The 25,026-nt window shown below is 41.3% G+C and overlaps 1 protein-coding gene across 8 annotated transcripts in view; it reads right to left on the reverse strand.

Moving 5' to 3' along the window:
* SGPL1 (sphingosine-1-phosphate lyase 1) overlaps positions 1 to 25,026 on the reverse strand; it is a 110,685-nt gene that overhangs the window by 10,408 nt on the left and 75,251 nt on the right. For all 8 annotated transcript variants that reach the window (XM_057530638.1, XM_057530640.1, XM_057530637.1 and 5 more), the window contains 6 exons: positions 20,012 to 20,177; positions 15,173 to 15,240; positions 12,193 to 12,340; positions 9,759 to 9,835; positions 8,211 to 8,339; positions 891 to 979 (listed from right to left, as the gene is read on the reverse strand). In XM_057530638.1, coding sequence (XP_057386621.1) covers positions 891 to 979; positions 8,211 to 8,339; positions 9,759 to 9,835; positions 12,193 to 12,340; positions 15,173 to 15,240; positions 20,012 to 20,177 — 677 coding nt within the window. The remainder of the gene's footprint in view (positions 1 to 890; positions 980 to 8,210; positions 8,340 to 9,758; positions 9,836 to 12,192; positions 12,341 to 15,172; positions 15,241 to 20,011; positions 20,178 to 25,026) is intronic.

Raw genomic sequence — 25,026 nt, forward strand, 5'->3', positions numbered from 1 at the left:
ATGTAGTCCTATAACTCTGTCAACTTTTAGAAAAAGGATCTTGTTCTTGCTTGCAATATACACCATGTATAAATCTGGGTGGTTGGGAAAGGGAATGACCTCCAATATTAACTAGCAGATCCACTTAGGACTTTGCTGAATGTGAAGGATAATGGTCAAGGGCACAGGACAGGAGAGAAGAGGAGTGGAATTACCAGAGGAAGAGAAGAAGCAGAAAACAGATTATCAGGCTGTTTCACACAGCAGTATTCCACACAGACAAACCTAAAAGGGGAAAAAACCCAGCCACACATACAGTCAAGCCCTCTGTATCCATGAGTTCAACCACCCAAGGAAGGAAAATATTCAGGGGGAAAAAAGTTCCAAAAAGCAAAACTTGTATTTGCTGCATACCGGCAACTGTTTACATAGCATTTACACATTAAGTATTCTAAGTAATCTAGAGACGATTTAAAACCATATGGAGGGGCTTCCCTGGTGGCGCAGTGGTTAAGAATCCGCCTGCCAATGCAGGGGACACGGGTTTGAGCCCTGGTCCAGGAAGATCCCACATGCCGCAGAGCAACTAAGCCTGTGCGCCACAACTACTGAGCCTGCGCGCTAGAGCCCGTGCTCCGCAACAAGAGAAGCCACCACAATGAGAAGCCTGCGCACCGCAATGAAGAGTAGCCCCCGGCTCACCGCAGCTAGAGAAAGCCTGCGTGCAGCAACGAAGACCCAATGCAGCCAAAAATAAATAAATTTTTTAAAAAAACCACTATATGGAGGATATGCATAGGCCATATGCAAATACTATACCACTTTATATAAGGGACCTGAGCATCGAGGATTTGGTACCCATGGGGGTCCTGGAACCAATCCTCCATGGATACCAAGGGAACTGTACATACATTTCTGGAGTTTTGATCCCATTCTCGAAGGCCAGTTCCCGATAAGCTTTACAGGCCATCAGAATACTTTCTGTCCCCCCGGAGGTCACCTGTAATAAAAAAGAGAGGCCATCTGTGGAAGGGAGTTAGGGATAGCTATCAGCATGCACTTCCTGCCTTGATCTTGAGGGTATCTGATGCAGAAACAGGTGAGCTCTTGGATGCATGCTGCAGAGCAGATGCTTCTGTCCGCCAGAAGGAAAATTTGACTTTACTGGCTAAGCCCAATCTTGGTTCAGGAGAAGAATAAAAACTACTAAATGATTAGAAGCTCCACACTGTATGAACAAATGTACATCTGCTCAGATCCCATCTGTGCACAATCCGCCTACATTTCTGTTGTTCGTCCAGTTGCAGATAGCATAGGGCATTTTACCCCATCCAAAAGCATCAGGATTACTGACTTTGATTTAAATTTTTAATGCCCATTGAAGAATGTGAAACTGTGAAGTTACACTCTAGTCAGCTATGCAATACATTAGAAGACCAAGAAGAGACACTCAGATATTCCAAAGTAAACTTGTGGTTTTGACAAGTTTGAAACACAAAAAAAAGGAGAAGCCTCTACTTAGAAGCTTGTTAACTTACTTATCTGAAATTTAAAAAAAAAAATCCTAATGTTTTTAAAATGAAGAAAAATGTTTTCCTGAAGCTAGGCCTAGCACCTCTGATACAGGCGAATTTCTTTACCAGAATTGATACAAAAATACTCAGAGGTCATTTCATTCATCTTGTTTTCCTCACGGGACTACAAAACTCATGAAGGTGGGGACCATTCTGTTCATGACAATATTCCTGGCACCTAGCTAGTAGCTGACACCTACCAGACCCTCCATTAACATTTCTTAATGCCTGATTTGACTCTCAGTAAACCATGACCAATACAGGCATGTCATACCCATCTGGCTATCCTTTGATAACATCTAAGAATGAAATAATTTCAAAACAAACAGAAAAAAAAAAGCCATAGCACTGAGCTAGGTAGATATTTCCTTAGATTTGTCATCTCCAAAGATTCATATAATCTTAGAAAGCTTTTCCATTTTACAGGTAAGAAAACTGAGCCCCAAAACTGAGAGACTAAGTGATTCACCCAATGTCATCCATCTTTTGATAAAAAGTAAAACTTTCTATATTTTCATATTTAGTGTAACTTAACATGAGATGAAATGAGAGCAGGTGATGACTGAAATTTCCTAAAGTAATATCCACATATAAGACAAAAATACCACAGGATACAAAATCCCAGTGGAGGGACTTCCCTGGTGGCACAGTGGTTGAGTCTGCCGGCCAGTGCAGGGGACATGGGTTCGAGCCCTGGTCCGGGAAGATCCCACATGCTGCGGAGCAGCTAAGCCCGTGCGCCACAAATACTGAGCCTTCACTCTAGAGCCCGTGAGCCACAACTACTGAAGCCCGCACGACTACTGAAGCCCGCGCGCCTAGAGCCCGTGCTCCGCAACAAGAGAAGCCACCGCAATGAGAAGCCTGCGCACCGCAACAAAGAGTAGAACCCGCTCGCCACAACTAGAGAAAGCCCACGTGCAGCAACAAAGACCCAACGCAGCCAAAAAAATAAAATAAAAAAATCCCAGTAGTCAGGAATTATATGGAAGATTAGCTGAGAAGAGTCAGTCATTTTGTAATTGAGGAAGCCTTCAGGAAACATGTGACCATCATCCACACAGTAAGGCACTGAACTCGGGCACAGGACACTTGTTTGTAGGTCTCTGCATTTCTCTGCTTACAGTTGAGGTCAGCGCTGCAAATCGCAGCATGTCCTGTGGTCCAGCGTAAAACCTCAGAACATCACATGAGGAACCAAGCCAGCTGTGAAGGAAGTCGGGAAAGGATCAAGTCCTCAGTGCATTGATCTCTCACTAAGGTCCAGTAATGACCTAAGCAGAAATATTTCCAAACCCCTAGTCACTCACTCACTTCACATGTCCTATTTTCAGTCCAATAACTAATCCAGTCAACATCATTATCTGTTAGGCAAACACCAGTGTACTTTGGACTGTAAAAGCAGGAACACCTAAATTTTACTTCCAATTTTTATTTCTGATCCCTAAATTCTGTGTTCAAATATGCTGCTACTCTCCCATTTCCCTCTACCCCTGGCACCACCCCTCCAAAAATGGAAATCTAATTCTGAAGTAAGAAGACAGAGGCCTCAATAACTACTTATTACGTTAGTCAACATCTTTCAACATTTTTAAAACCTCTCACTCTAATATATGACATCTAAGTCAGAAAACAAGAGAACAGGTCCTATTTGGAAATTTTTCCTTTAGATACTGTTTGGACCTGACGGCATTTGCACAAGCCAAGACTGTTTCCCATGGCAACCTAATTTCTTTCAGTATATAAAGTCTCCTCTCACCCATTCTAACTGGGGCAAATGAAGCTAATAAAAGGACAGTTTAAGGTTGAAGAATAAAGAATGACAAGAGCTTAATACCTTAGTTGGGAACAGGCTAAACACTGCCCAGCCAGTTGGCCGTGTCCTCTTGTTTCCCACCTCTGAACTCTGAACTTTCTTCACCAAAAGTGGCTCATCGAGAGAGAGAGATACAGAGACGAAAGAGAGAAACAGAGAAACTCACATAATCCCAGAGGTAATTAGTTCTCTTATAAAAGTCTAAGTATCAGAAGAGACTGGGGATCTTAAGACTCTATCTTTCCTTCTCCTGACCCCTGACACAGCACTAAAAAGGGTCCTAATGGGAGAGGCATGGTTTAACTGTAGCAATGCAAAAACCACCCCCCAGAGTTGGATTTCTGGATTAAGATGGAAGACTGAAACTACTTCACAGATTTTTCTCTCCCCTAGTACGTGCAAGAATAAAGGAAAAAAGCAGTAAAACCCTGCAATAACAACAACCAAACAAGGAAAGAGAGGGAAATACTGATGATGAGAAAAAGAAACAAGTTTCTAAAGCACAGCAAAGAGTAAAACCCAGTTCTTAATCCCTCCTCCAAGACATGGAAATTGTCCGGGTAAGTCAGCAAAACCCTGAGAATTCTCATTAATACCCCCCAAATCTTCAGAGAAGCAAATGGAGGCGGTTTCTTTATCGTCAGATGAGCGGGTGATAGACATAGCGGCTGGGGAGAAACAAGCAGCCTGGGGAGACAGAACACCAGGACTGACTCTTTAAAGTGAAGACTCCAGGGATACAGGATGAGCTAAAGAAATAAAACCCAAAGAGTATTATTCTCTTCCAGCTAGGCAGAGTGAACTCTAGTAGGTAACTTTTAACAAAATCTCAGAAGAGGCCTAGATATTCTAATACAGGTGGAACAAAGCTTTACCCAAGCCTTGCCTCTCAGACAAGAAATGACCCACCATGCATCAGAACAAACAGAATGTCTAGAGACAGTCACCGAAGCATGAGCCAAGATGAAAGAAATGGCCTGGTAACTATGCAAACATATAAAAAGAAAAAAAGGTAGCCTGCAAAATAAAGGCCATGTCAGAAGGAAATTCCTCCTGTTTCTCTCACTATAGGACAATATGATAAGAACATGAATTCAAGAAAACAAAAGCTGAAAGACTGGACACTGAAACAACAGAACGAGACCACAGACCTGAAATAAAAACCAAAGTACCAAGTAGCATGATTCCAGAATTACTAAATACATTAGGAACAGCAAGAAACAGACTAAACACTGCTGAGAATAAAAATATTGACTTAGAGGAAAGGTTTAAGGTAAATTTAGTGAACCCAGATAAGAAAGAGATTGAAAGCTCAGTGCTGCTCTACATTTGCAGAACTGTGTCCAGCTGGCTAGTCACAGATAACAAAAAGGCGTTCAGAGAGGAAGGACGGGCATGGGTGGAAACCTGTAAAATCATATTCTCTAAGAAAAGCAGAGAATCCTAGGAAAACTGTGGTGAAGAGAAGATTCAGGGGGAAAGAGGCTTTCAAGTATACAAAGGTCTCCCACATGGAAAAAAACAATCATGGAACTTTGATTTCCAGCAATATACATTATATACCTTGGGTAACCCTCCTTACTAGAACAACTAAAAAAGCCTGACAAAACATTAAAAAATATTTTTACATCCACCACTGAGTTAACATAAAGGAACACACTGAACCTCCAAACAAAGCAAAATCAAGAATCCTACAAGATAAGTGAATGTCAAAGCTGGTTTTAACTTTGAGGGTTATTGCCAACTCCTAGATCTAGACCTCAAACTCCCACTTTGACAAATAAACAGGAAATAAATGTAGGGCCTGCTCAAGATAAGGAATCTAAGAGGGGATGGCTGAAAACAGAGACTTCATCCACACTCTTAGCAGTACAAGAAATAAACCCTGCTGGTACAGAAGAGAACAGCAAGAAAAATTACTTTTCTCAACCCAGATGCTCAGGGTAAAGAAAAATAAGGATCTCTCGAGAATGTATGCCAAGACAGCTTTTATTTGAGTTTGTGGTCTGAGTTCAGACTACTTCCATAGTACAAAACTAAGAGCTGAAAATCAGACTTAAATTGGTTCCAGTGTGGCAGCACTTCCCAGCAAATCCCCAGTAACTGGCAGAAGTAAATACAAAAATACAGATCTTCTCTGGAAGAACTTAACTTCAATCTAGGCCTCAAAGTTAAGTTTCCAAGAAAATGAGTGACTCACAGAAAAAAAAAAAAAACACACAAATATAAGGATACAAGACAGCGTAAGTGAAACCAGCAGAAGCAGACAGGTAAGGCTCATGAATGGAATTATCAGACATAGGCTATAAAATAATTATGTGTAATATATTTAAGCAAAGCATAAGACAAGGAAAGGGACTACAAAGAACAACCAAGCAAATTAAAAAAAAAAAAAGAACCAAACAGAATTCTCAAGAATGAAAAACACAGTAAATGAAATGTAAAAACCCAATGGAAGAACTAAAGAGTAGTTTACACACAGCTAAAGAGGGAATTAATAAAACCCCTGCATGTATCAACCAGCTCCAACAATTCTCAACTCATAGCCCATCTTTCTTCTAACCGCAACTGCCCCAGCCATTGTTGCTATTGAGAATATCAGTTGTTCTAAAAGTTAAACCTTTACAGGTTATCGATTTTTTCTGGCTGCTTTTAAATACCAACTAGAGGTGTGTTAGCCTTTCTCACTCTATCATTCATGTCTCAACTTTCTATTTGTCTCTCCAGGTTTTATTCTGGCTAATTTTTAAAACTGTCTTATTCCATAAATTTGACTTAGGAACCATGTAAATATTTTACATGGCTATAAATGAACTAGGGCTCCTTGAACGTACGGCTGATTCTGGGTCTGGAGCAGGAAATGTAAAAGGTAAACCTGGAATATTTCATCAAATAAAAATTTTGTCCAAAAAAAAGAAGAAGGAAAGAAAGGAAGCTTGCAAAGACTACTTGAGTCATGCAAAAAGACCCAGGAGCCAAAATTAAGAAGTTCCCACTGGCCAAAAATGGAGTAATTTGAGTATCATTCTGAGTGACAGCTACAATAGACTGACACACACACACTATTCTATGATTCATCCACCCCATTGTTGATAAGCATTTGAATTATTTCCAGTTTTTAGCTATCATGAACAATGTTGCTATGAATATACATCTATCCTGATACACACATGTACGTTTTTCTAGAATATATCCCAAGTAGTGGCATATCAGGGTCATAAGATACGGGTATCTTCAACTTTACTGGATAAGGCCAAACTGTTTTTGTGCTTAACCTGTGGTCTCTTAAAAGTTCACAGAGCCTGTCGTACAGAGTGAAGTGAAGTCAGAAAGAGAAAAACAAATATCATATATTAACGCATATATGTGGAATCTAGAAAAATGGTACAGATGAACCTATTTTCAGGGCAGGAATAGAGACGCATGTGTAGAGAACGGACATGTAGACACAGGGGGATGGGAAGGGTGAGACGAATTGGGAGGTTAGGATTGATATATATATACTACCACGCGTAAAACAGATGGCTGGTGGGAACCTGCTGTATAGCACAGGGAGCTCAGCTCGGTGCTCTGTGATGACCTAGATGGATGGGATTCGGGGGGGTGGAAGGGAGGTCCAAGAGGGAGGGGATATAGGTATACATATAGCTGATCCACTTCGTTGTACAGCAGAAACTAACACAACACTGTAAAGCAACTATACTCCATTAAAAAAAAAAAAAGTAAACTGAGCAACTGATCTTCAGAAGAAATTATTTTAAAAAAATATTTAGTGAGGCTTTAAAAAAAAGTTCATAAAGAGTCTAATGGCACAGAAGAATACCCAGGTACTGTAAGTACACTGGCATCTCCCCTCTACATCATCCCGTTCATCTAAATGCCACAAGGGAACCCACTGCTAGATTATGGTTGGTTTTTAACAGTTTTGGAACTTTTGGGGGGAAAATGAATGCCAGGAATACCAGTTTTGTTAGCTACTGAGTATTTGAACATGTTGATTTTTCATGGTGCCAACTTCAAAGTAAAACCCAATGCTGCTTATTGGGAAAAAACAAAAAAGTAACTATAAAATGTTCTCGTCTTTGGATGGGCCCTTCAAAATTAAATTTGCAGACTTTCTAATGATTACAAAAGTATTTGATATGATAGAATTAGCATCTCTAGGTTACCACTACAGCACCCTGGGTTAAATCTAGCTATCTTGATGAGCTGAAATTTACTTTTTTCTAGAGAAGGCAATATCAGTTTGTCGTACCAAACCTCCAACAGAAGTTTATCAATCACAGTTTAGGAAAACTAACAAACATCTACTGGAAAGAACAGTTGAAAGAAGGAATCCTCATGTGCATCTTTAAATACAATGACACCCTCTTCCTTTATTCCTAAACCAACTGAGATTCGTTTTATAGCAAAATAATAAACATCCAGCTCAAGCAAAACACGTATATCAAAAAACTATGAGATGGTTTGAAAAAGTTATATAGATAAGTGGGTAGGTAGGTAGGTGGGTGGAAGAAAGGGAGGGAGAGAAAGAAGAGGAGAGAGCAGATATGACAAAATATTTATATTTAGTGAATCTAGGATGTTCTTTAAACTATTCTGACAACTTAATGTAAGTTTAAAGTTTTTCAAAATAAAAGACTGAAGAGAAAAAAATATCTAGAAGATATTTACCAAAATGTTGATACTCCATGAATTACAAAATCATAACCTTTAAAAATCGCTGTTAATCTGGATCTTCCTACAATAATCATGTACTGTGTAATAAAATGTTTTGAATAAACTCTTCCATTTTAAGCTAAAAAAAATCAGATTGTAGGATGCCACCTGCATATACTCACACATCCACAGGAATCTGGTCCCCCACTGAATAGGGAACAAGCCATCCTCACAATCTCTGCTTCTATCTTACGTAGTCCTGGGAAGATATCTGGATGCAGTGGATTACTCCATGCAAAATCTCCATAAGCCTGCAGAGAAATGCAAGCAGATGTGAAGACGATTACATTGTATAAAAAAAAAGAATCACGCAAAAAACAAAAGTTTCTAGGTATCAGACACAACACTAGAAACTGGAAAAATGGTAAGATATGTTCCCCAATCTAAAGAAGATCAAAATATAGTGGAGGAGACAGGCATAAAAATTATTTTACAATGTGGTAAGAGAGGAAGTATAAATGCGGTTAAAAGCACAGACTAAAACACCAAACAGCCCCAGTTTGAAATCTTAGCTTTACCTATCACTTCTAGCTGTGTATTCTTAGGTCAGATAACCTCTCTGAGGCTCAATTTCCTCATATGCTAAAGGGGATAATCATAGTCCCTACCTGATGGGGTTCTAGCCATAAGTAAATAAGATAACGCATGCGAAGCACTTTAAGTAGAGTGTCTGGCACAACTATTTTAAGTGCGATACCAGATGTACATACGTACATGAAGGTAAGGGGTCTTAAAGAGGGAATAACGAACATCCTGAGTGGTCTGGAGCTTATCTGTTCAGTGGAACCTTGAGACATGAATAGGAATTCATCAGTTAGAACAGGAGGGAAAGGAAAACAACATAGGAGCAAGGTGTACTCAGTAAAGAGAAAAGGCAGTGGTTAGTATTCATGAGGGAAAATAACAGGAATGGTTGAAAAAAATAGGTGGGAGCTGGCTCACAAAGGGACTTGTATTTTCTCCTGCATGAGCAGCCTGAGTTTTGTCCTGTATATAATGGGAAGCCACTGAAAGATTCTTAAGCATAGAAGTAAGGTCAGGGTATTACGTCAAGATACAGCTGAGCAAAACCTATAATATTTAGTAAGGTATGCACAGTTTCATAGTTACAATAATCAAACACAAAGACCTTAGAGACCAGCAGTCCAATGCCAATTTTATACGACAAAGTGGGGTTTAAAAAATAAATTTGATTAGAAGTGGAAGAAGCTAAAGGCAATTTTAAAGTCAACAAAAAATGAGAATTATTTGAATTATAATTGAGACGACTGCTCATTCTCAGATCATGTGATTTGAGACTCATGTAGTACAGGAAATTATGACCCAGTTTCCATCTCTTGTCTCTTCTGATCCAACAAAATATATCTTGTCATTAATAATATCAAATGATGGACTACCTTCCCTACTATCTGCCTTCTACACAGGGCGTCTATGAAGCCTGGAAACATAAGTAACATTTTACTTTTTTACAGATTGAAGATGTCTTTGATCAATATTATGCATATTCGCCTATGTCTGGGTAAAGAGACACTTTCTAAACCTCTTTAGTTTTCTTTTAACAATAAACTTTCATTAAGTAATTTTTTTTAATTACAAAAATAAGGAGAAAAAAATGCAGTAATCTAAACTGGCAGAGCCACACTCCCTTGAAGTACTAGGCACTCGCTCACCTTCACAAGGAGTTCAGTGAGCTCCTTCTCCCCACTGTACACCGCTCCGGAGGCTTTCCCTTCTTGCCACAAGACATCTACAGAGAAAGGGAAGACCACTGGATCAGTAAGCAGGAGCCTTTGGGAAGACAGGTTCTAATAAAGAAGAAAGAGGAAGAAACTCCTCTGTGTACAAAAGAAAAAAAAAGTTGGAGTGGATACCCAAAGGTGTTCTTACATAAAATCAAGAAAAAGAACTCCAATAAAGAGCTATCACAGCAAAATAAAGATGAAAGGTCAACAATTACCATCAACAACAGTGTGAAAAAGGTATTAACAGCATCTAGGTACAGTAAAGATAGTCCAATAATAATGTCATCATCCCCAACTGCCTTCTAACAGCAGAACAATTTTCCTTTATCTGTACTCCTTTTCTGTTCTCTGTATGGCTCAGCTTGACCTTTTTCAGCAGTGGCTTCCTTCTTCTCTGCCTTCCTAGCCAGTCAAAGGAAGTGTGGGAACTGCTATGAGCAGAGTTAGCAGAAAAGAGTAAGGCGAAGGTGCGGAATTTCAGTATACTATCACCAGAGCTGGAGCCAGGGAACTGGATCCCTGACTAGACAAACCGTGGTGAGATATGAACCATCGGCATCCTGTCCTCAGGGACCCCTCCTTCCGACAAGCCCGGAAACCCATACAGAATTAGCCACCTGCTTCCAGCAACCTCTGCTGCAGCACTCAGCATCAGGAACACAGCCATCACTGGGAGAAGGCTCAGAGGACAGGTTCCTGACCAGAATGTAAGGTCCGACTTTCCACTTCCTATCTGAGGTGCTCCCCCAGAGACACTCTACAATACCAACAAATATCTGTTCATGTGGGTGTCTCAGGTCCTTTTATGACAACATGGCTGTGCCCTACTGAAAATGGGTAGTGAGAATTACAGAAGCACCCTAACTGAAAACTGTTGCCATGGGCTCTACAAAGCCAAGATCTGCAGTTCCAATGAGAGCAGAAGACTGAGTAGTGAATATCCTGACAAAGCCCTCCTTCTCACGTGATCTGCCAGCTTGTGGCCAGTTTGACTTTCCCTCTTTCTTTAGAGGACACTGGTCTGTGCCATGTATGTCTTCAGACCAGAGGTCACCAGCATTTCAAAAGTAGGATATCTGGTTTTATTTCCTGTTCTTTTACTGGGGCTACAGAGTATGGCAACGGACAGCGACTTAAAAATGGAAGGGAAGGAAATACGGGGCAGCCAACCAGCCCTCATAATCACAGACATCGTTAATACACAGGCCTCAGAGAATGCTAATCCTTGCTTTATATCATATATAAATCCTGCACTGTATCTAGTTTTGTACCATCTGATGTCAAAAATTCAACAGATGTCAATTAGAAATTTTAAAATGTAATATGGTATCCTAGACTAGATCCTAGAACAGGAAAAAGGACATTATAGAAAAACTGGTGAAACAGGAATAGAATTTATAGTTTAGTTAATAGCACTGTACCGATGTTAATTTTTTAGTTTTGACAAATGTATCATGGTTATTTTAGATGTTAACATCAGGAGAAGCTGGGTAAGGGGTATGTGGGAAATCTATTATCTTTGCAAATTTTCTATAAATGTAAAATTATGCCAGACTAAAAAGCCTATTTTTAAAAGGTATTTGTAATATGATCTTAATTTGTAACAAACATGTTTGTGTTAATAATAGTTAACATTTATTGAGCACTTATTATAAGCCAGGTATTACATATTTACATGCATAATCTCATTTAATCTCTACAATTATCCTTTCAGATAAGTACCACTGTTATTATGCTCATTGTAGAGAGAGAGAAACAGAGGCAGAGACAAGTTAAGTAGCCAACCCAAGGCCGTATTTTAAGTGGCTGAACCAGATGTGAATCCAGGCTGAGTGAATCTGGGCTGTACTCTTAAACATTAAGCTACTTAGTTCATTTATCCTTCCCACACATGCTCATGCATATATGTACGTGTGTGCTTATTACACAAGACACTATTAACATTCTGAGATTATACATATATATCATCTGTGTTTATCTTTTGAGGATGAAATTATACTGACTTGTTATTTTCTTCTGTGCCTCTAACAGATTTCACAATTTCTATAATGAATCTGTATTTCATTTTATTAGATATTTTCTCTTTCCAAAAAACAAATTGGTCTATTTTATTCAGGCTTAGAAAAGAAAGTGGAACCAAGTTCCACCATCCCTGAGATTTGTTTGCTTTATGGGTGAAGGATGAATCTATATAAATACAGTTTTCAAAATACGAAATTCAGCCTTTGAGACAGGGAGTGGGCCCTCCTGAATACAGAAGCACCAGGGATGAACTCTTCTTAACCTCTGCCAACATCAAATGATGACCAAATGACCAGCCACATTAAAGAAGTAGGGAGCATGTATTTGCTGAGAATCGTACCCATAGAGCTGTATTCTTTGAGCTTCTCCAGAACTGCAGCCGGGCTCATTCCTTGAGAGGGCAGGGCTTTCACGTAATCTTTGTCCACTTTCAGGAATGACATATTCTTGCTAATATCTTCCTTGGTCTTGTTCAACTTATCTTGGATCTCCAAAGGTAAGAAAGATAAAGTTAATAGGGAGCTAGAAGAACACCGCACGGAGAGTAGAAGAACCAGTTACAACACCAAACCAACTGCTCAACGCTGGGCACTGCACAAGTGCTTCAGAATAAGGATGGTATATTTTCTTAAAAAGGTATGGTGACATTTTGACCATTCAGCTATTTTCTGGCCTGGGCAATAGTCTCTTCGAAGTTTGAAAAGTCAGCTTTCTCTCTGAAGGTCAAAGATACACTCCATTCCCTACTCCACCCCCACCCTTTTCCTCTGCCACGTTGACCTCACCAATGCTTTACTTGGTTTGCATTTGCTAAAGTCAGCACTTCTCTGAGGGAGATATTTGGACCTTGTTTGTCCCTTGGCAGCAGCTACAGTGTGTGCACCAAAGAAACCAAGGTAGAACCATGAACAGTAGCCAGAAAACAGGCCAAGCAGCAGTAAAACAGATTCTGGTGCTTGAGCAAGGGATGAGCTCCTTCACCAAGGCACGTCCAGAGCACAGCAGGAATCTGGAGGCCCTACACAAATCCCCACACAGAAGCACAAGCCATGCTGGGAAGAGCCAGGGAGGCTGCCACCTGTCTCCTCAGGTTGACAGCTTTGCACTGCTTGACTCTTAAGTGCTAGGAGGAGCTGAAGTCCTTTCTGCTACATCATTTATCAGCTACAGTTACTTCGTTTCCATCCTCATCAGACATTTTCTTTCATTCATTCACTTACTTAATAAATATTTGTTGAACTACTACTGTGGGCCAGGGATACACAGTGAACAAAACAAACTTAGGCCGGGGGCGGGGTGTGTGTGTGTGTCCTGTTCTCCTGACCTTATTTTTAGCATCACAGTCAGACACTAAAAGTCAGGTAATGAAAAGTGCCATGGATGATTAGAATCCAAGAGGGTCTTCTTAGACGTGGCCCTCAATGAAACCACAGGGAAAGCCTCTCCTTTAACACATGTCTGCAAAGTCTAACAGGCGGGCACTGGCAAGAAGCAGAGCCCACACTCCTGGGCAATGCCAGGGCATGTGATGGACATGAAGATATTTTTTAAGTTGTAAATAAAGAATTATGCTGCATAAATGTAACCAGAACTATGAAAGCTGAGCTTCCATGCATAGATGATGCTCAGAATCTCCACTGCATTTTAATTTCTTCACAGTATTTATTTCGAAGTGAAATTCTTATGTATTTTACTTATTCATTTTCTGTTTTTCCTTAGTACTGAAATATAGATTCCATGGAGGAAGGACTTGGCCTTCGTCACCACTGTGTCCCCAGCACCCAGAATAGTACCTGACCCTGAGCAGGTGCTCAATGAATGACAGAGGGACACACCCACTCACTCAAAACAAGTAACTTTTGTCTCTGCACCTCAAAATCTGCATCTAAAAATTGAAAGGTGATTATACAGTTTCTAAGTACCTTCCAATTCTGTTATCATATACATTTAATGGGTTCTGGAACCCCAGCATTTATTTGTCTCAAAATCTGAAACTGAAGGAGAAACGTGTGATGAATAAAGGCAGAAAAAATACAGGGAATAATACGGGGAAAAGCTATTATCCTTTGTGATCAGTCCATCCTTTCTATCTTCCCTCTCCCCTACCCTTCATTTTCTAAGGACTAAAGTAGATTTAATTTTAGGGCTTAATATGATTAGAGGTCAAATAAAAGCCCTCATTCTCCTTCTCCACCCCAGTTATTACTTTCACTTCCCGACAGGAAATGAACCTGAAAATACAAAGTCCTGGGAGACTTATTTAGCAAAGTGGTCTGAATGGCCTTCAGTCAAAAGCTAAAAGATAACTGCCATCTTTTCTGGTTTGGCCTGGAAAGGGGAAAAGGAATTGAAAGCCAAAAGCGAAAGAAAGCTTGCAGCAAAGTTGAGGGGCAGGGCAGGGAAGCAAGGAAGATGAAGCCATCAAGGATCATGTGCGTTCCTTAGAGCCTGCAGTGGGGCCTGCCCTGTTTATTTTCATCTGTGATAAAGCATCTGTGGGAAGGGTACAGACGTGACTGTCTTATCCTGAGCGTGGATGAGGACAGAGAGGATCCAGTGAAGGGAACGTACTAGACTACAGATATGAACAAAGAGCAAGAGAATGGCTCTGCTCTAAGTTCCTGAACCTGGGATCAGCAAACTACAGGCCAGATCAAACTATAGGCTGAATTTGGCCTGTGCCTGTTCTTGTAAAGAGAATCTCACTGGAACACAGCCAGGCTCATTCCTCTACCCATCGTACTACCACTGCTTTCCCTCTGCAAGGGCAGAGGTCAGGAGCTGTGGCAGACATGGTATGGCCTGCAATGTCTAAAATGCTTCGTACCTAGCCCTTCACAGGAAATGTCTGCCAACCCTGATCTAAACCATGTAAGCACTCAATCCCTGATAAGTATCTAAATTCAGCCAAATATTGCTCCAAAGCTTCATGTCGCTTCTGTCAGGTTGTCTAATTTCAAATTTCTCCCGAATAGCATCTTTTTCCTTCGGTCAGATACGTTGGAGAAAGGGCTGAGTCAGCCTTCTCAATCTTGGCACTTCTGCTATTTTGAGTCAGCCAGTCCTCTGCTGTGGAGGCTGACCTGTGCGCTGGAGGGTGTGTTCCGCAGCACCCCTGGCGCCTATCCACTAGATGCCGACAGCACCCGCCTCCTCTTGTGATACCCAAAAATGTCTCCAGACATTGTTGAATGTTTCTTGGAGGTGGGGGACAAAACTCACCCAGCCCCCTTGAACTTCATTTCAGTGACTATAAAAAAAGAGGTCTGATGACCATGGGGGTAGGAGGCGGTAGGGAAAATCTACAGGATTCTGCTTACCTTACGACCAATAATAGGCATCTTCCGGATAAGCTTAAAACATCTCTTTTTAAACCTTGACCATAAACCTAAAAGAAACAAATGGTTCTATTATCCAAATAAATTTCCACAGATTATATGACCTGATAGTCATAATGTATGAACTATTCAACATGTCCTCCGCAATCTCACCTGCCCTCAGATGGCAAAGGTAGTTTCTTTCCTTTTTAAAAAAACCTTTTAATTTTTGAATAAGTAGTATATTTACATGGTTCAAAAATAAAAAAATAAACACACACACTCTCTCATCTATCCCCCAGACCTGCATCCTACCCCCAGGTTAATATTACTACTAGTTTCTAGATACCCTTCTAGAATTTCTTTAGGCATATACAAGTAAGAATAGAGGTATGTTCTTATATGTCTCTTTTACACAAAAGGTAGCATACTCCAGCACTGTACTAGACCTTGTTCTTCTACTTAGCAATATTCTTTTAAAGATCTGTGCTTCCTCATTCATTTTTATACCTGTAGAGTATTCCATTAGATGGATGTCCCCTAATTGATTTAACCTGCCCTTTCCTGATGGAAACTTAGGTTGTTTCTAATATTTGCTATCACAAACCATGCTGAAATAGCTAACCTTGTAACACACACCATATGTGTACGTGACAGTATACCTACAGGATAAACTCCCAGAAAGAGAATTGCTGGGTCAAGTATATTGCAGAGCTCCTTACCTTCCCAAGGTTTCTGGATGCCCAACATTTCTCTCCCCTCCCTCAAAACAAATGCCCAACCCATGCTTTTCTTCAGGATCTATGCTCCAGTCTCTCATTCAACACACATCCCAACAACATTTTCTGGACCTAAAAAGGCCTTCAAATATCATGGACACCAATCAGACTCCATTCTGTTGGGCAGTACACAGGACAAATATGGAATTCTGATCCTGTCAATTACAATAGTTATAAATACATGGCATCTAAGTAGACAGTCGTGCCTTTTAATGAATTCACGTTCAGTATATCTCAACTGACTCTGACAACAAGATTTTGAGGTTGGCAAAGAAGGCACTACCTACTATCCAAGGGCAGCTAAGGATCAAAGCATTAATAACTTGCTCAAGGCCACGGATCAAATCAGTGATGGGGCGGGGATTTAACTGAAGTCTTTGTTTTTCTAGTCCTAGACTCCCAGGCCTCTACACTGCTTCAAATGCACAACAGGAATTTTCAGTTATCCCAAATGAGTTTCTAAGGAATCTACACGTAGGCTTTCTGCAAAGATAGAAGGCATGAACTGAATGAACTTCACTGCTTTCCTAGGAGATCTGGGAAATTCCAATTTCCCTGGCCAGAAGGTGCTTCCAACAGCCAAAGAATGTGTCTGTACCTTCTTTGGGTATTTATTATATGATGCCTTGCATCTTTACTAGTTGTTTTTGCTTAGGTTTCATCCCTAAGTGCCTAGCACTGAGGTCAACCCTCTGTAAATGTCTGGGACAAAACCCAGTATCTAAGACACAGACTGACAAAGGGACTGAAACCACTGTTACTTTTTGTTTAAATTCTGGAGTATTTCCTTTCGGTCCTGAGATCTTACTGTATGTACAATATCATATCCTCTTCTCATTTACAGCATTTTCTACATTATTAAAAATTCTTCCTAAACGTATTTTTCAGTGTTACCACAGTAGTCCATCAAATGAGCATAACTTAGTGTTGGATAGTTAAGCTGCTTGTTATTTGATTATTTCTAACAATGTTAACGCTGTAAAGATTCAGAACCACTTCCTTATTTAATAGATGAAGTAATTAATTAATGAGGTAGAAAGAGGTCTAAAAATCAGCAAGCTGAGCCAGGTGTCCAAAAGTACATTAATTTGACTAGGTGGAGGAGAAAAGAATAAACTAATTTTGTGAAAGTTGTGAGATAATATGGTACAGGGTAAAAAGAACAGAATGCAGACCAGAGATGGAGAAATTGAGAATGAAAAGATTATGTGGTCAACACCTAAAAAGATCATCTCAAAAGTAAAATTTCCCAGAGGTACAGGAAAAAAAAGTAACAAGAATGTTTTAAGGTAATACAATAAGAAATGCCAGTGTAAGAACGACAATGTGTGGCTCTTTACAGTTTACAAATTCCTTTCACACCACTTATGCCACTCGATCCTCACGTCACTCTTTGAGACTGGGTAAAGCAGTATTATTATGCTCATTTTACTGTGAGGAAACAGGCCAGCAGGCTTAAGGGTGTTGCCCAAGGTGCCATGGCTAGAAACCTCCTCCTACCACAGAACTCAGATTTCTGTTGATGAACTGCAGACGGTTCCACAGTTTAAGTCAACATGAGTTAGTAAGGATGGAGCAGGATTAAAGGAGAGGTCACACCTTAGAGGGCTCCAGCCCTGCCCTGCCCCACCCTCCTGCTGCCTCCAGTTCTTATCTACCCGTGTCCATCCTGTGTTCCACAATTACCCTCCCCACCTCAGAAGGGTACCCGGAATTTGAAGATCAGCAAAATTTATCACTAGACGGACTTTAGACTCCTCTAAGACAATATACTAAAAGTGACTGCATGTTCAGTAATATGTGGAATACTTCTACATGAGCAAGATGCTGAAGAAATCGGCAGTTCTATCAAAATTACCTCCGAGCTCTGGCGGGAAGACATTTCTATCTGTGTGTAAAATTCAAGTTGGAAGTTACAAAATAAAAAATGTGTTGTGTGTGTATATGTATTAAAGCAATATGAAATTGCCAATATTCAACAATTTTTGACCGACAAAAACTACATTTTATATGATTCAACCAGATTCAGATATAGAAAGAGATACAGATACATAAATGGTGGTTATCTCTAGGTAATAAGATTTGAATTTTTTTCTTATGGTTTAGCTATATTGCCTAATTTTATACAATGAACATGCACTGCTTTTATAATAAGAAAAAATGTTATTAAAAATAAAACAACCACAATGGCTTGGAGTTCACAAGGATTTAGATGCCACATACCATGGACACACTGCTCCTATTAATCTTCTCATGGTGTACTCAGAAGCCAGCACATTCTTTTTTGTACACTAAAGGCAAGTAAGTACCTGAGACCTAAGATGGCTTGCTTCAACTACCGGTTAAGCAAAATGCACACGGGCACCGAGGGCTGCACAATGAAAAACAGAAGTAAATACCTAAAGCTAATACTAATCACAGCAAAGAAATATAAACCTCAAGATCTCTGGCCTTAGTTCAGATTTACAAATGCACCATCTTAAAAGGAAAGGTACACAGAATGGTGGCTGCCAGGAGCTGGGGAGAGGGAGTAGTGGGAAGTTTGTGTTTAATGGGTACAGAGCTTACAACGATGAGAGAGTTCTAGAGAAGGATGGTGGTGATGGCTGCACGACAATGTGAACGTACTTAATGTCACTGAACTGTCCACTTAAAAATGGGTAAAATGATCAATTTTGTGTTATGTATATTCTATCACAATAAAAAAAAAAGAGAAGTACATTTACTGCTACTCCTTAGAGGCCTCTGGAATCGTACGGGATGGTGGGCAGCACTGAATCAAATGCTTCCCAGGAAAGGAATAAGCCTGAGCAGAAGGGACAGGGGTTGCGTCCGTTTCCAAACCATGGAGCAAGTGAAGCACAAGGGTTAGTCTGTCTAATTTGTCAGAGTTTATGAGAAAATCTTGCACGGACTAGGAGCAGAAATTGAGGACAGGGTTTTTAAAGCCGGAGTGAGCTAAAATTCAGACAGGGCAGTCACGTCTCATTTCCATTTTAATTAAGTGCAATGTTGACTCCGCCATAACTCGGCAATGTTACTACAACAGATGGATGGCTGTCTGCATGGTAAAGAGAGGAAACAGAATCTGGCCTCTAAGTTGACTTTTCTGGGTGAAGAGGAAGAAAAGCAGAAACAGTATTCAGTTAAAGAGCCCCTTCAAACAGATGTTATCGGGGAAGCAAACAGTTATGGAAATTTTAAACAAATGAGAAATGGCAAACAACTCTCGTCAATGTTATTAACTCAGATACCCTGCTAAGGGTGAGGAAGGGGCGCAGGGGGGTGTACAGAGCACCCACCACCTCTCCTACCATTTACTTACAAGACACAGCCTGCAGGGAAAAAGAATTTGTAAGGAGGTAGCACACAACCAGGCGGTGGGAGGGTGGAGGGTGCGGGGAGTGTGGGCAGGATCTGAGGAAGGATGGAGGACGTACAAACTGATCACTAATAGACTTCTCATCTTCCACACTCCCCGAGAAGCAGCCTCCTCTTCCCATGTCAGTCTGGCTCCTGGAGTCACTACCCAGGAAGCTCAAAGGGTACTGTCCCCTGACAGCAGAGGTTCAACTCCAAGAGCACACGGACCCTGTATTACTTGTATAGATATCCCTAGAGCCTGGCAGTGCCTGACACATAGCAGACATTCCAATGGTCACTGCATGAGTGCTGTTCCAATGTCACATAATCTTTATTGAAACGATGGCCTAAAATGAAAGCAATAAACTCATGCTTGGAGAACTCCAGGTGACACAATTATGTTCTAGGCAAGAAGGTGAAAGTGAAGAGGGTTTACGCCATACTCTGTGGATCCTTACCAGGACTAATCTCTCAGGGGTTTTAATGTAAACTGCAAATCCAGAAAAATCAACATAACAGTTACAGTTACACAAGTCCTATTAAAACTTTACCAGTCAGAAGGCAATGTCCTTTCTATTTAAACAGATTTTAAAAATCAGAACCAAACCAACCAGGCAAGAAATCAGTACAGTCCGTTAGCCATCTGTTCCAAAGCTAGTGTAACTCCACTGTATCTTTACAGGGGGGACAGTATACTTACTCTCTGGCTGGAAGACAAACTCGTATACCCAGACTATCAGCAGAGTCCACACGACACTCCATGCAATTAGCTGCCAGGGCTCATACTTGGTGCAATGCCCGTTTACATAATTCTTGGCCTTTGTGGAATACACTTCCAAAATCTCGAAGTAGGGCTCAAAGGCCTTCTAGAAATACAAAAGAAAAAAGAAATATTACATTCAAAGAGAGAAAGGAAGTCTATTCTTAGTTTGCTCTTCAACTCATTTTTCAAGGGCAAGGCCACTCATGATCTGGCTCTACCCCAGCAATAATCTTATCATCCTGCTTCTGCTCTAGGAACTCCAGTGCACACTGCCCCTTAACAGACAAGTGGACTTTGACACAGTTTTTGATCTTCTATCTGTAAAATAAAAGGTTAATTGGACTTCCCTGGTGGTGCAGTGGTTAAGAATCCACCTGCCAATGCAGGGGACACAGGTTCGAGCCCTGGTCTGGGAAGATCCCACATGCCATGGAGCAACTAAGCCCATGCGCCACAACTACTGAGCCTGCGTTCTAGAGCCCGCGAGCCACAACTACTGAGCCCATGCACCACAACTACTTAGCCGGCACTCTAGAGCCCAGGAGCCACAACTACTGAGCCCACATGCCACAACTACTGAGCCCGCATGCCACAACTACTGAAGCCTGCGCACCTAGAGCCCATGCTTGGCAACAAGAGAAGCCACCACAATGAGAAGCCCACGCACCACAACGAAGAGTAGCCCCAGCTCACCCCAACTAGAGAAAGCCCGCGCACAGCAATGAAGACCCAACGCAGCCAAAAATAAATAAAATAAATAAATAAAAGGTTAAGCTAGATCATCATTTCAGCTCTAAAGTTTCTAGATGACTGCAGTATTCACTGTCCCACTCATCTTCTCAATATGAATGTCTTTCTCTTCTTCTCTACTTGAATCTTTCCCATCCTCTAACACAAAAGGCAGCAGACTGTTTCCATAAAAGGCCAGAGAGTAAGTATTTTAGGCGCCGCAGGCCAAAAGTCTCTGTCACAACTACTCAACTCTGCTGCTGTAGCGCAAACGCAGTCACAAAATAGTGGGTAAAGAAATGAACGTGGCTGTGTTCCAACAAAATTTAATTACAGATGCTAAAATTTGAATTTCATGTAATTTCACATATCACAAAATATTCTTTTTATAAAAACAATTTCAAATTAAAATATCATTTTAGCTCATGGGCTATACAAACACAGGCAGCAGGCCAGATTTGGCCCATAGGCCATAGCCTGCCAATCTCTGCTCTAGGGCCCTATTTGACGAAAACTCTTAAAGCCAGGAACCATATCTTATCATTATGTGTATCCCTCACAATACATAGCACAAGCAAGAAAAAATCCTCTCCCCTGAAAAGTTACCAGAATACCCAACTCATGAGAATTAGTCTCCCCCATTAAATTCTCATCAAGCATTCATGTATGCCTCTCACAGAGCTTATCACAATGTGCCTTGCAGTCTACTCATCTGTTTCTCATCTCCTTTACAACATGGTTAGGTCCCTGAAGCCTGACCGGATCCCAGTCACATTCACAAGCCACCGAGTGCCCTGTACAAAATAAGTTCATCTACAGTTTGCCATTCACTCACTTATTCAACATTTATGAAGCTTCTCCAGTGTTTAAGGCATTAAGCTGGGGGAACATTAAGGTATATATCCTAAGTTCTTGCCCTTACTGAGCTTACAATCTAATGAGAGAGGTCCATACATACACATGCAAACACACATGGGCACACACATATATAAACAAGTAACTGGAACTCTTCAGGATAAACACTATAAAAAGGATGTAAATGAAGTGCTAAGAGAGACGACTAAGGAAGGCCTATCTAGCTCTACCTGAGGGGAGATAAGGAAGATATGACAGAGGATAAAATCTAACAATGATCAAAAAAAATTCTCGGGGATTCAGGGAAAGATGGCGGAAGAGTAAGACGCGGAGATCACCTTCCTTCCCACAGATACAGTAGAAATACATCTACACGTGGAACTGCTCCTACAGAACACCCACTGAACACTGGCAGAAGACGTCAGACCTCCCAAAAGGCAAGAAAATCCCCACGTACTTGGGTAGGGCAAAAGAAAAAAGAAATAACAGAGACAAACGAATAGGGACGGGGCCTGCACCAGTGGGAGGGAGCTGTGAAGGAGGAACGGTTTCCACACACTAGGAAGCCCCTTCGCGGGCGGAGACTGCGGGTGGCAGAGGGGGGAAGCTTCAGAGCCACGGAGGAGAGCGCAGCCACAGGGGTGCGGAGGGCAAAGCGGAGAGATTCCCACACGGAGGATCAGTGCCGACCAGCACTCACCAGCCCGAGAGGCTTGTCTGCTCAGCCAGGCTTATCTGCTCAGCCACCGGGGCGGGCGGGGACTGGGAGCTAAGGCTCGGACTTCGGTGCTAGCCGGGAGGGAGTCCGGGAAAAAGTCTGCAGCCACCGAAGAGGCAAGAGACTTTTTCTTGCCTCTTTGTTTCACAGCGCACAAGGAGAGGGGATTCAGAGCGCCGCCTAAACGAACTCCAGAGACGGGCGCGAGCCGCGGCTATCAGCGCGGACCCCAGAGGCGGGCGCGAGCCGCGGTTATCAGCGCAGACCCCAGAGATGGGCAGGAGACGCTAAGGCTGCTGCTGCCGCCACCAAGAAGCCTGTGTGCGAGCACAGGTCACTCTCCACACCGCCCCTCCCGGGAGCCTGTGCAGCCCGCCACTGCCAGGCTCCCGTTATCCGGGGACAACTTCCCCGGGAGAACGCACAGCGCGCCTCAGGCTGCTGCAACGTCACGCCGGCCTCTGCCGCCACAGGTTCATCCCGCATCCATACCCCTCCCTCCCCCCGGCCTGAGTGAGCCAGAGCCCCCGAAGCAGCTGCTCCTTTAACCCCGTTCTGTCTGGGCGGGGAACAGACGCCCTCAGGCGACCTACACGCAGAGGCGGGTCCAAATCCAAAGCTGAACCCCGGGAGCTGTACGAACAAAGAAGAGAAAGGGAAATCTCTCCCAGCAGCCTCAGAAGCAGCGGATTAAAGCTCCACAAACAACTTGATGGGACTGTATCTGTTGAATACCTGAATAGACAACGAATCATCCCAAATTCAAGAGGTGGACTTTGGGAGCAGGATATATTAATTTTTCCGCTTTTCCTTTTTTTTGTGAGTGTATATGTGTATGCTTCTGGGTGAGATTTTGTCTGTATAGCTTTGTTTTCACCATTAGTCCTAGGGTTAGGTCCGTCCGTTTTTTTTTTTTTTACTTAAAAAATTTTTTTTCCTAATAAATATTTTCTTAATAATTTTTTCCTTATTTTCTATTTTTAGAAATTAAAAGAAAATTTTAATAAGTTTTTTCATATTTTTTATTTTAAAAACTTAAAAATTTTTTTTCTTAATAAATTTTTTCTTAATTTTTTTCTTATTTTTTATTATAAAAAATTAATAAATCTATTTTTAAAAATTAAAAAAAATTTTTCTGAATACATTTATGCTTAATAAATTTTTTTCTTATTTTTTATTGTAATAGCTTTATTTTATTTTATTTTATCCTCTTTCTTTCTTTCTATTTTTTTCTCCCTTTTATTCTGAGCCGTGTGGAGCCGTGTGGCTCTTGGTGCTCCAGCCAGGCATCAGGGCTGTGCCACTGAGGTGGGAGAGCCAACTTCAGGACACTGGTCCACAAGAGACCTCCCAGCTCCACGTAATACCAAACGGCGAAAATCTCTCAGAGATCTCCATCTCAACATCAAGACCCAGCTTCACTCAACGACCAGCAAGCTACAGTGCTGGACTCCCTATGCCAAACAACTAGCAAGACAGGAACACAGCCCCATCCATTAGCAGAGAGGCTGCCTAAAATCATAATAAGGCCACAGACACCCCCAAAACACACCACCAGACGTGGACGTGCCCACCAGAAAGACAAGATCCAACCTCATCCACCAGAACACAGGCACTAGTCCCCTCCACCAGGAAGCCTACACAACCCACTGAACCAACCTTAGCCACTGGGGACAGATACCAAAAACAACGGGAACTACGAACCTGCAGCCTGTGAAGAGGAGACCCCAACCACAGTAAGATAAGCAAAATGAGAAGACAAAAAAACACACAGCAGGTGAAGGAGCAGGGTCAAAACACACCAGACCTAACAAATGAAGAGGAAATAGGCAGTCTACCTGAAAAAGAATTCAGAATAATGATAGTAAAGATGATCCAAAATCTTGGAAACAGAATAGACAAAATGCAAGAAACATTTAACAAGGATGTAGAAGAACTAAAGAGGAACCAAGCAACGATGAAAAACACAATAAATGAAATTAAAAATACTCTAGATGGGATCAATAGCAGAATAACTGAGGCAGAAGAACGGTTAAGTGACCTGGAAGATAAAATAGTGGAAATAACTACTGCAGAGCAGAATAAAGAAAAAAGAATGAAAAGAGTTGAGGACAGTCTCAGAGACCTCTGGGACAACATTAAACGCACCAACATTCGAATTATAGGGGTCCCAGAAGAAGAAGAGAAAAAGAAAGGGACTGAGAAAATATTTGAAGAGATTATAGTTGAAAACTTCCCTAATATGGGAAAGGAAATAGTTAATCAAGTCCTGGAAGCACAGAGAGTCCCATACAGGATAAACCCAAGGAGAAACACGCCAAGACACATATTAATCAAAGTATCAAAAATTAAATATAAAGAAAACATATTAAAAGCAGCAAGGGAAAAACAACAAATAACACACAAGGGAATCCCCAAAAGGTTAACAGCTGATCTTTCAGCAGAAACTCTGCAAGCCAGAAGGGAGTGGCAGGATATACTTAAACTCAAGAAGGAGAAAAAACTACAACCAAGGTTACTCTACCCAGCAAGGATCTCATTCAGATTTGATGGAGAAATTAAAACCTTTACAGACAAGCAAAAGCTGAGAGAGTTCAGCACCACCAAACCAGCTTTACAACAAATGCTAAAGGAACTTCTCTAGGCAAGA

The sequence above is a fragment of the Balaenoptera acutorostrata genome, chromosome 16 (genome assembly GCF_949987535.1).
Source record: "Balaenoptera acutorostrata chromosome 16, mBalAcu1.1, whole genome shotgun sequence".
NCBI lineage: Eukaryota > Metazoa > Chordata > Mammalia > Artiodactyla > Balaenopteridae > Balaenoptera > Balaenoptera acutorostrata.